Genomic DNA, 12,410 nt, shown 5'->3' on the forward strand with positions numbered 1-12,410 from the left:
GTGTGGTGTATACGTGACCCGTAATTGGCTACCTATAAGGCGTTAGGATGTTGAGTTGCACAGCAAGCCGGACATGACGGTGTTCCATCGAAATGTACATAACTGCAATGACTGCTAGTTTCATGCAATCGTTGACCTATATTACAATCGTTGACCTTTCATTACATCTTCGCTGTTCCTTACACAATCAAAAAGTACCATACTACTCAGGGCGCTTCTAAACGTTATCCGTCATATCTCGCAAAGGCTGCGTGTTTCCGTCGCAACGCTAAAAATTCGTGCTGTGCATTTGGAACTGCATCCACGTCATTTTCCTTTCATTACAGGCCGTCGCAGAAGATGTACACCACCCGACAGGCCTGCAATGCGATTGCACCACTGCGGAATACATTCGCGCGCTACCACTTGATGTTTGCAAATCGGGGCAAGATGCTTCCCGCGACACTGCACTAGTGCACATTTTTTGATGTGCGGCGTTTCATTTTTCTTAGCGATCTTGCACGTAGTCATAAGGCATCGCGCAAGCCGCCCGTGAGCCGTGTCAAACAAGGCTACACACACCTGGATTGGCCGGTAGGAGAACGTCTGCTGGCGCCGGGACTGACGGGAGGCCGGCTTGAGGATCCAATACCACGCACACCTGCACAAGTTGCCAGCCTTAGCCTTTCTGCGCAAATACTTAGGTGCACTTTATTGAGCTGCAAATTTCACACAGCGCTGACGTCGACTGTTTATTCCACGCAGACTAAGAGAAAAAATGCCGAGCCCGTGTCCATGTGTCTTTGCAGATGTGATACTCGTACGTGGGAGGTGCTGCCAAGATCAAGCAACAGCGCACCCAAGCAAGCCCTGTCCTGCCCCCGAGGAACACCAATGTTTACGCAGGACTTACAACAGTTCGCCGTGACTTTATATAGAGCGGCCATAACTGGCGGAATTATTCGGAAGGCACTCATGGACATTTAATAAAGGAATGAAACAAAGCTTTCCATGCGGTATTCATTTGGGCAGCACTGCCCAAGGGTGCATGTATCGCGTCGCAGTTCGCATTGGAATTCGAGCTAGAGGTAAAAACTACCACAGGGCCTTGCATCCTCGAAGTGACAAGCAGCATTGCAAGCATGTAAGTGCAACGACCCTCTAGGAATGTAATTATTCGTACTATCGCGCTTTGATAGCTCCAACACTACAGTTCTAACACTGCTTGCTTATGGTTACGCCACCTGTCGGACTACACTAAAGTATAATTTGGGAAGACAAAAAAAAACCGACAGTCGATATTCATCCCTGATATATACCATGGCTCATAACCACAACTGGCAGTAAGTTCCAGGTATTTGCAATACTTTCATTTGAGAGTGCCATATCATCCAAGTACTGCACACATTTGTGTATACGGACGCCAGTGTATTCGTATTAAGTGGGCGTCCACGTCGCTTATGTTCCGCCGGTTCTGCTCTCGGTGCAGACGCTGGCGTGCGTCGTCTCAGTTGGACGCATTTTCATTGATTGCATTCGATCCTCAACGCCATGCACGACGATGATAAAGACGCGATGTCCATGTGCGTCGCTTGCGTCCATGGTGAGTAGACTCCGTTTCCCGCTACGCCTCTAAAAATCACAATCACAACTACGATGCTGCGAACCTAACATGCACTCGGCGAAACATTGGCAGGAAACTTCCACTGCTGGGTAGCACGTGTCCACATCACGCCATGGTGCAGGATGTTTCTTTACCTGTCACATTATGTGCTTACAGAAAAAAAGCATCTTGTACGCACTACAGCTGTGCATATACTGGGCCCGAAACGATGAGCAAAACGAGAACAAGGTAGATCCGGGAGTGCTCCAGCTTACCATACCTTCTTCTCGTTTTGCCCATCGTCTTGATTTTTCATCTCGTGTCTTCCCGTGTTTTTATAGGGCCCGAAGAAATTTAACCCGTTCCTCTTTCCTCATTGACGAACTCTTGCTTAACCGTCATTCGCACACGTGCAGCCGATAAAGCACAGCGCAAACGGAAAGGCGGCTCGCACATGCGCGAACTGTCCCGTTCCTTGCTGCGAGTGTAACGCAGATAACGCGGGCGTACTCGCATCTACGATTAACGAACACCAGTGGCGCGCCCTCGCCCACCTCCTCACCCGCGCGATCTGGGCGATAGCGGCGTTCGCGTCACCCACCTGGTCGCCTTTCGTTAAGCAATAATCGTGCCGCTCCGTTAGCCGAGTGGATAGAGTGTTGAGCTCGCACTCGCAAGGGCCCACGTTCGAATCCTGGCGTAAGACAGCGACGAGCTGCAGAATGGTTTCGGCGTGGTCCGCCACTCGGACGGGGCGGGGGATAGGGGATTCTTTGTGCTTTTTCGCACAAAGTCTCCTCTCGCATCCCCGGGGGTACCCAAGTCGGGCAGGGTGCCCTTATTTCTTTTTTTCATGCATCCTCCATTTATCGGGCCGACCCCGGCTTTTGCGCTAGCGCCATGGAACTCCTTCGCGGTGGACGAAAAAACAGCGCGAAAAAGACAAGGCCGCGACAAACGCACGCCTTGTCTTTTCGCGCTGTTATTCGTTCACCATGAAAGAGTTGCATGTCGCTAGCGCAAACGTATTCGTTCAGTATAAATCGGAAGAAAGAAGCCTTCAGATGGAACTACTGGCTCAAAAATCGCTGTGCGGTAGTTTTTTTTTTTTTTTAACCTAGCGCAACGCACCATATAACGTGAAGAACACGTCTGCACTCGCCTGCTTCAGTTGTCCGGGAGGACGTCTGTCGACGCCGGGACTCGCACGGTAGTCGGATCCACGCACTCCTGCGCAGGTTGAGATCGAACATTTTGTACAACTCCGGGTGTTAGTTAAATGCCCGCTTATATGCTAGTAGTGTTTGTGAAGCGGCAGTTCACCAAACTAATCTTCTCTTTGGCGGGGTATGCCGTCCTCCTTGGGTTATGTAGAAATTTCTGTGTGGAGTGCGTGGCCAATATGTTATATAACGCAGCAAACAAATTTATTTTGGCTCACATTCAGAAAAGGGGGAGAGTGCCGTACAAAGGGTTTTGCTTGGGTGGTCACGCGGTCACACAGCCTCGAAATAAATGTTCCAGCATGCTTCCAGCATGTTCCAGTGGCCTTCGCCACCTACACAGTGATTCAGTAAATACGAAGTGTCATGCCTAACAGTGCAGGAATTCACATTTTAAGGGGAAGCCGCATCCCATGAACTTTTGCTGGTGACTGTACATCATGAACAGCAGCGGGGATAAAGGGCACCCCTGCCTCAGTCCCTTGTTGATACGAACTTTCTTCTCGCTCATCATCCCTTCCCATTCAACGCAAACGGTATTTTCTGGGTAAATCTCTCTCAAAAGCTGTAGCCTTGTTAAACTGGCGAGGAGGACGCCTGGTGGCGCCGACACGGCTCCAGTTCTCACGATGCCACAAGCAGCACACCTTCCTGCGCCTATCCTTTTAAATAAGCGAATAACTTCATTAAGGGTGCGTGAGTATTCTACAGCAAATATGCGGTAAGTTTTCGAATATTAATAAATCATCAAATACGTAGTATCAACCTACTGCTAAACGACCGCGCATAGTAGAAAGAAAATGGGCATTCAACCCTTGCTTTACGTTTTTGCAGCGGAAGCCTGCTGTTTTTGGCTCGTATCCTCTCATTGAGTGGTTTTGGCACACTAGTCATGTAACTGTTTTACATTTGACGCTACAATCAGTGATGGTTTCTTTACAACGGGCCCTTTTCGACAGCATTTTTCAGCAACAATTGATTTGGCGTTCTTGCAAAGCTGGTCGTACAGTAGACGTTGTGTCTATGGGAGCTTATGTAAAGCTCTTTAAATGAAGAATGGTCGATATCGCGTGTTAAATTGATCATTTGTACTGCGTGTAGTGTTTTATTTTTCTTTTGCGCTAGTCAGTGTCGCCGTCCTAAGAGGAAGCTTTAGGTCGGGCCCAACTCCGACGCGGCCTATTCAAATACATGTAAAAAGCAAAAAACGTGTTTTTCTGAGATAACCCCTGGACAGATTTTAATTAAATTTGTTGCATTTGAGAGAGAAAGGTAAGTTCTAGTGACTGTTGGAAGCGGAATTTCGATTTAGGGCCTGAATTTTGTTAAAAAGATGTTCAAATATTCGACCGTATGAAAAAAATAGAAGCGCGAAGTTTACAAATTCATAACTCTGCATTAAGAACAGATATAGCGGTTCTGTAAACGGCATCTATGAGATCATTCTGAGCGGACAAATTCGATATGTCGTTTTACATCTTACGTGAATTTGGTACAACGGTTCTGCAGAAGCTTTATTTCCTTATTACCAATTTTTTTTTATATATATCCATGTGTAACATATTAATTTTGTCCGCTTTAAATGTACTATCAGATGCAATTCATGGAATTGTATTATCATTTTTCGTTGTTGAGTTACAGAGTTGTAAACGTGATAGTCTCGTTTCCTGAAAATTTTCGATTTTTGCCAATATTTAATAAAAAATTGACATAACTCAAAAATTCGAAACCAACAGTCACTAGATTTTAACTTTTTCTTTTAAATGCAACAAACCTCGTCAAATTTGGTGCAGTGGTTGCCGAGAAAAACGAATTCTCCTTTTACATGTATTTGGATAGGAGCACTCGAGCTAAAGCTTCCTCTTAAGAAGTAACGGAGCAGCACATACGTCTGCATTTCACTATTCGTATTCGGAAATTCTGATATTCGATCACCTCTAATTTCTGATACTCTTGTAAGGAAAAGTGATGCTTCACAAATAGCCCCTGGTCGTTTGCCACTCACTGCGATGCAAACGACACAGTTTAAACTGCAATGCACGACCCTTACCCTCTCTAAGTCGAGCTGGTAGTGCGACGCTCTCGATGTAGCAGTGCAAAGCCATTTACATATACCCATACCCGCGCTTGTAGTCATCTGTCCTGTAACTTTTATTCAATGCGGACAGGGAACGTCCGACTAGTTTTCTTTCCCGCTATCTAACCTATCTCAACGTTAGTGTGTGCCTACCCCAAAGGCAGTGATCGATCTCAAGATCATTCACACTTTCGCTGAAGCAAGAATCGAACCCGCGTCACACGAACCCGCGTCCCTCTGGCACGACGTGTCCAGAGGGAAGCGAGACAGGAGCTTAGTTACAATACTTGGATAATCGTCACAAATAAGTTAGGAATTTTCTATTTCTGCAATAGCCCGCTAGCTGCCCGGAGAGCCAGCGAATTGGTTCGCAAAGAAGGTAGGCGACGGATAGCACGAGAGTATCCGGCCACCCAGTTCGACCCGGTATTACGATCGGCCAGCAGGTGTAATGACCTTGTAGCCTCTCCTGCTACTCTGACGAATCGCTTCGTGAAGCCAACACTACGTCACCACCGGACAGAATTGCGGCGCCCGGAAGGCGAGACACGTTTGGCGGATCGAGTGTTCACTGTCGCCGTCACGGACCAATGGGAGGAAGATACTCCTGGAAAAGGGGTGTTGTACGCCGTCCCGTCACGGACCCCAGGATAGAGAACGTCCGACTCCGGTCGACCCCGGTCGTTTGACAGACGCTCCAGGTAGCTTCGGGGTCATCCCGGGAACCAATACGCGCCAGCTTGAGTCTAGCGTGGCAACCCCCGTCTACCTCCTTTTCGATTGTCCAGTGAACAAAGGTGCGGGAGTGTGAACCCTCGCTCCGAAAGGCGGGTCCTTCGACTACTTTGAAAGCTCCGACTGGACGAAAGTATGACGGCATATTTCGTTGGCTTAGGGAACCAGGGAGAACGGAAGGGGTTTAAGCGGACTTTTTCTGCTCCTCAGTGTGCTTCAATTCAGTCATGCAAGACTTCAGAGAGGTAAAGTCCTCCACTCCTCATGTAGACATTGTAGACAAACCTAGTACTCATCGTTCTCCATGAGAACACGTTCCTCCCTTCAATAATGTCCTTAGGGTGGATGAGTGACGCCAGCATGGGCCAGCCTAGCCCTTCTAACACGCCTGACCCCAACTCTCACACCGGAAACAAGCCTTTCTCGCTGTCAAATTGGGGACAACCTCTCCACATTTTCGCACTAGCGCAAACGAACTACTGCACACTGTAAGCGATCTCCATGACTCCATGAGTCGCGGTATTAATTTTTACTTGTACTAAGCTCTTTGCTGAGCGTGCAAGCCGCTCGTGCAACGGGACGAACAAGGGTACACACACCTGGATGTGCTGGCGAAGCTGGGAACGGCACGAAGACAGCTCGAGGACCCAGCTCCATTTCACACCTGCAGTGGGGGTGTAGGTTGAAGGACAGCTCTCGCGATGCCGGAAGCAGCACCACATAGGAAAGTACTGGGACACGCAATGCCCGGAAAGTGAAATCATGTCCATTTGAAAAAAAAAAGCAAAACAGCAGTAGGTGCGCTTCTTCAAGCCTCGTATTATAATGGCAGGTCGCTGTACTTTTCCGTGCTTCACGAGAAAAGTTTCCATTTCTTCTATTTTTGTGACTATTGCGCGAAGTTACACACGTGCTACACGTGTAGTTTTGACACGCGAATGAAGGAGCAGTTCAACCATACTGAATCATACAAGGACGCTCAATGGGCGTCCCTTATTTTCTTGCCGGATCTCTTTGCACCAGGACGCGCACTTCTTGAAAGTACATGCAAGGAAAGGTCAGCCGAGTTTCTGGCGAGCACTGTAAATTTTGTCTACACAACACCCACAAGCTGCTCCTTATTTTTCTTACCAAAAATAAATCTGGTGCATCGTTTAGCCCACTGAGGACATTCTTAAAACCATTAAATATACGTGCCTCGTGGAACGCAGGTTGAGTAATTCTGTTCAAAGAGCTCAATTTATTGGGGAACGTTAATGTTTCACCGCTCTTAACATGGCGAATAAAAGCCCTTTAACGCTTTCGATCACTTGATGACGAAATGTTTCACAAAGGCTGTGATACATGCGTATGCGTGACGCCTGCGTTTAAGGTAGCATATGGAACACACTTTCATGTTGATCACTTATACGTATATTTCGCGTTATTCGCCTTTATAGCTGTTTTTACATGTATACTAAACGTACTTTATTTCCTACACTAGTAGTAGTACTTTGGCGCTTCCTGTACAACCCCCCTTCCTTATGCAATATCTGTAGGGGCTTGAAAGCATTTTTAAGTAAAAAAGATTCATCTTAAGTTCGCATACCTAAACATAAGCTATAACGTCCCCCTTCCCCCTTAAAATTTGAGCTTAATGCTGGTTACAGCTTTCCTATGACAATGCATGCAGGCTACGTTCTTTGCATGCCGCTTGTACACCACCTATAGTGCTTGAATGCTCCAATTTACTGCCAAAATGCTGCATTTTACACATTCATTTTGAACAGCCTCTTTCTTTCACCGCATAGTAAGATCCACGAATTCTCGTCCCGGTAACAGGAAACAGGAATTCTCGGCCGGGATCCCCTCGACATAACTTTTCGAACTGTTAATACACCTGTGCCCCCCCCCCCTCTCTCTCTCCCTCTCATGCAGTGGTAACTTGTGTGAACTGTAATGCTACATTGTCAGTTTTGTAAATAATGAGATCAGTGAACCCAATAGATTTTTAACTTTATGCAAGGTTATGTTGGCGCCGGCTATTCCTCTTTCTTTAATTCACGTATGAGCTCAAAAGAAAGAAGAAAAAAAGATGTAACAAAGAATAGAGGAAAGGCTGCAGCAACAACACTTCCAATGTTGACACACTCTCAGCCAATGAACTACAGAATAACACGCCATTTTCTGTGCACAGACGTGGCAGGGTCGGACGGAAAGGCGGTGGTGTTCTAGTTCTTGTGAATCCCAACCTACCTTCCTCTGCACTCGATATTGAATGCCATCACGAAATTCTCTGTGTGAACATATCTCTTCCTGGAAGCACTAACATACTCATCGCTTACTATCGCGCGCCTGACTGTGCCATGTCCTTTGTGAAAGAACTACACACTGTCCTCGGTTTGCACAACCGCTTTACAACCGCTTTAGCCAACGTTATTCTCTGCGGTGATTTCACTTACCCTGATATAGTCTGGGATACTTTATGCGCTACTTCTGGCCAATCGGAAGAATTCCTCGATATTGTACTTATGTATAATCTTACACAGACAGTCAATATGCCAACTAGGATCAACATCACCCTTGACCTAGTTCACTCAATGTCTCGTGCTAACAATCTCAGTGATCACAACATAATTTTATTTAACCTATCAGTGTCGAAGCCTCCCCGTAACCCTTCCACTAAAGTTATCCGTGATTATAACAAAGCAGATTGCACTACTATAAACGCTGAACTCGCGAATTTTTTTTCACACCTTTAGGCAGCTCGCTCCTTCCAGGACTTAACCAGAACTGGTTAATATTCAAGCTAAATCTCTTGGCACTAATTGAAGTCTGTGTTCCAGTCATTTATATTCATCGCGACGCTGGCAAACCCTGGTTCAGTGCCCTAACGAAGCTACCCGGAAGTAAAAACATCTTTTTCGCATAGCTAGGCGTTCTATAGTTCAGCCCTCAGGTGAGAAAAATGCTTCACATGTCTGAAAGAGTATACAAGCCTCTTGAAGACCTCCAGAAAGAAGTTCTTTCATCAGGACCTACTGAACATAATAAGCAAAAATCCACAAAAATTCTGGAATCTGACTTCCCCTTCTAGCTATCAATCACACAACATATCGCTTTCCAACCCGGATGATTCACATGCGTCGCCTGAGGAACAATCGGATGTTATGAACTCTTATTTTTCTTCGATATTCACTCATGAACCGCATCATAACATCCCGAACTTTCCTGGTCCCAAATTTTCCCAGATGCCGCCCATTACAGTTACGGCGGAAGGCATCAAAAAGCTGATCGACAAGTTGAAATTATCAAGCAGTCCCAGCCCCGATAACATATCTGCTAAAGTGCTCAAAGCAACCGTAGTCCCATCAAGTCGTTTATTACAAACAATCTTTACTCAATCCCTCAATGAAGACGCGCTTCCAGATGACTGGAAGACCAGCAAAGTAGTTCCGGTATTCAAAAGTGGTAACTGGTCTGATCCTTCAAATTATCGTCCAATCTTTTTAACATGCATTGCATGCAGACTGATGGAACATATAATTTATTCTCAAGTCGCCCTGCACCTTGATAACAACGGCTTCTTTTTCGCCAATCAACACGGCTTCAGGTCTGGTCTTTCTTGCGAAACGCAACCTATTGAATTTGCCACCGAGCTTCATTTAAACCTAGATTCATTGTTTCAAACTGATGTAATATTCTTAGACTTCTTAAAGGCATTACATCGTGTTCCCCATCTACGAGTAACCTGCAAACTCTCTTCTCTCAGCCTACACCCGCAAATTTTAGCCTGGATTAAATGCTTCCTCACCGACCGCCTTCAATACACTGTTATAGGAGGATGTCGTCCAGCCTCAAGCAATGTATTTTCTGGAGTTCCGCAAGGATCAGTCCTGGGTCCCCTTCTCTTTCTCATCTATATTAATGACCTCCCTTGTGGTATTTCATCATCGATACGCCTCTTCGCGGACGACTGTGTCATTTATCGTCGAATTTCTACTGAGTAGGACCAGGCGCTTCTTCAGAACGACCTGCATTTAATAGATAACTGGCGTACCAAATGGTTGATGCAGCTTAACATTTCTAAGTGCCAATTTATTCAAATTTCCCGCAAGCACGCTAACATCACCCATGCGTACTCATTACACACAGTCAACATCTCGGAAGTACAAACGTATCGCCACCACGGTATCCTAATCGCTAGCAATCTAAACTGGTTGGAACACATCACGAAACTGATCGCCGACAGCTCTAAAACACTAGGCTTCATCAGAAGAACATGACGCTATTTGTAAGATATTTGTAAGCGTTCTGTACTCCTTGATAATGTAATGCCTCTATGACTGCTGGTATCTCTACTGAATCAAATGCCTTTTCGTATTCTATGAAATCCATATAGCGAGGTTTATTGTACTCTGCAGATTTCTCGATAACATGATTGCTGACATGGATGTGATCTATTGTAGAGTATCCCTTCATGAGGCCAGCCTGTTCCCTTGATTGACTAAACTCATGTGTTGACCTTACTCTATTGGAGATTATTTTGGTAAATATTTTATATAATACTCGGAGTAAGCTAACGGGCCTATAATTTTTCAATTCTTTAGCGTCTCCTTTTTTGTGGATTATTATAATACTCGCATTCTTCCAGTATTATTGTGTCTGCTGTTAAAAAGCTATACCTATAAAAAAGTACGTGATTTTCCGTCAGTCTGACCAGTTCTCCACTTGTTTCATACTGTGCAAGATTACACCTCATGGATCTTTTCAGAAAGCCTAAACACTTCAGCACAGACCCTTGCAAATATGTTACTTCTACATATAATATGTGTTTTTTTTTGTGTAAGTGCATGTATTCTCTTGACAGTTCTGTTTTATTACCATTGATTGATATGCACTGTTTTTCTTTTTTAATGGTTTTAATTGTATGTATCCACCTAACTGTATTAGGTTGTATCATTAAAAACTAGATATGCGCATGACATTGTAGCTGCTACTACATATATGACTATAGGCCTACACTAGCCTTTGGCTACAGGCCCAACAGTTCCTTTGTACAAATTATTATCAATTAAAAATAAACTTAATTGAGTTGAAAAATTGAATTGACCCTTGCAGTCGATAGACACTTCGAATAAAGAGCCGCCAGTTTTCCAAGCATTATGCCTCCTCGATTTTTGATTAAATCGAATGTTATTCCATCATCTCCAGCCGCTCTTCCTCGTTTCATGTCTTGCAGAGCCCTTGTGACCTCATCGCTAGTTGTAGGAGGACTTCCTGTATCCTGTTCATTACTGTTTCTAATTGAGGTATCCTGACACCTCTGGGTATTGTACAGGTCAGTATAAAATTCTTCCGCTGCTTTTACTATATCTTCGATATTGCTGATGATATTACCCTGCTTATCTTTTAGTGCATACTGCAGTTATGCACTGAATGTTAAACAGTGCGCGTCTCACCCCATGCTGGCAAATATTGAGCGTATTCGGTGCCATGGAAAATTTGTGTGAGGGGCCCGATCTTTATTAGTCATATCAACGAAGCCAAAAAGGACACCAAGGACAGCATAGGGGAAATTACTTGTACACATGAATTGAATTAAAGAAACAATAAATTAATGGAAATGATGGTGGAAATAATGGAATATGGTGGACCTGCGGCCAGTTTTTTCATCCATTATGATTTCCATTAAGGTAGAATTTCTTCAATTCATAAATACAAGTAACTTCCCTTATGCTGTCATTGGTGTCCTTGTTGGCTTCTTTTATCATCATCATCAGCATCAGCCCGGTTGCGCCCACTTGCGCCCAATTACCCCGGTCATGTACTAATTGTGGCCCTGTCGTCCCTGCAAACTTCTTAATCTCATCCGCCCACCTAACTTTCTGCCGCCCCCTGCTACGCTTCCCTTCCCTTAGAATCCACTCCGTAACCCTTAATGACCATCGGTTATCTTCCCTCCTCATTACATGTCCTGCCCATGCCCATTTCCTTTTCTTGATTTCAACTAAGATGTCATTAACTCGGATTGTTCCCTCACCCAATCTGCTCTTTTCTCATCCCTTAACGTTACACCCATCATTCTTCTTTCCATAGCTCATTGCGTCATCCTCAATTTAAGTAGAACCCGTTTCGTAAGCATCCAGGTTTTTGCCCCTTAGGTTAGTACTGGTAAGACACAGCTATTACACACGTTTCTCTTGAGGGATAATGGTAATCTGCTGTTCATGATCTGAGAGTGCCTGCCAAACGCACCCCAGCCCATTCTTATTCTTCTGATCATTTCCGTCTCATGATCCGGATCCGCCATCACTACCTTCCGTAAGTAGATGTATTCCCTTACCACTTCCAGTACCTCGCTACCTATTGTAAATTGCTGTTCTCTTCCGAGACTGGTAAACATTAGTTTTCTGCAGATTAATTTTTTGACCCACCCTTATGCTTTGCCTATCCAGGTCAGTGAGCATGTATTTCAATTGGTCCCCTGAGTTACTAATCAAGGCAATATCATCAGTGAATCGCAAGTTACTAAGGTGTCCACATTAACTCTTATCCCCAATTCTTCCCAATCCAGATCTCTGAATACCTCCTGTAAACACGCTGTGAATAGCATTGGAGAGATCGTATCGCCCTGCCTGACCCCTTTCTTTATTGGGATTTTGTTGCTTTCTTTATGGAGGACTACGGTGGCTGTGGAGCCGCTATAGATATCTTCCAGTATTTTTACATATGGCTCATCTACACCCCGATTCCGTAATGCCTCCATGACTGCTGAGGTTTAGACAGAATCAAACACTTTCTCGTAATCAAT

At 45.0% G+C, this 12,410-nt stretch overlaps 2 protein-coding genes across 23 annotated transcripts in view; one reads left to right on the forward strand and one right to left on the reverse strand.

The window, feature by feature from the left end:
- LOC135903748 (uncharacterized) overlaps positions 1–1,381 on the forward strand; it is a 162,101-nt gene extending 160,720 nt beyond the window's left edge. For 3 of the 7 annotated variants that reach the window (XR_011508544.1, XM_070525508.1, XM_070525509.1), the window contains exon 6: positions 789–1,381. Coding sequence is in view for 3 of the 7 variants with exons in the window: in XM_070525509.1 (XP_070381610.1) it covers positions 789–794 (6 nt within the window). In the remaining 4 variants the exon portion in view is untranslated. Of the gene's footprint in view, positions 1–326; positions 550–788 lie in introns of those variants that run through there. The other 4 variants (XM_070525505.1, XM_070525507.1, XR_010564921.2 and 1 more) reach the window with 3 other exon arrangements.
- The window catches only part of LOC139049727 (uncharacterized), a 99,341-nt gene that overhangs the window by 1,281 nt on the left and 85,650 nt on the right, over positions 1–12,410 (reverse strand). For 14 of the 16 annotated variants that reach the window (XR_011508541.1, XR_011508543.1, XM_070525493.1 and 11 more), the window contains 3 exons: positions 6,217–6,281; positions 2,745–2,812; positions 562–640 (listed from right to left, as the gene is read on the reverse strand). Coding sequence is in view for 13 of the 16 variants with exons in the window: in XM_070525493.1 (XP_070381594.1) it covers positions 562–640; positions 2,745–2,812; positions 6,217–6,274 (205 nt within the window). In the remaining 3 variants the exon portion in view is untranslated. Of the gene's footprint in view, positions 1–561; positions 641–2,713; positions 2,813–6,216; positions 6,282–12,410 lie in introns of all 16 variants that reach the window. The other 2 variants (XM_070525504.1, XR_011508542.1) reach the window with 2 other exon arrangements.

The sequence above is a fragment of the Dermacentor albipictus genome, chromosome 9, assembly GCF_038994185.2.
Source record: "Dermacentor albipictus isolate Rhodes 1998 colony chromosome 9, USDA_Dalb.pri_finalv2, whole genome shotgun sequence".
In the NCBI taxonomy this organism is placed as follows: domain Eukaryota; kingdom Metazoa; phylum Arthropoda; class Arachnida; order Ixodida; family Ixodidae; genus Dermacentor; species Dermacentor albipictus.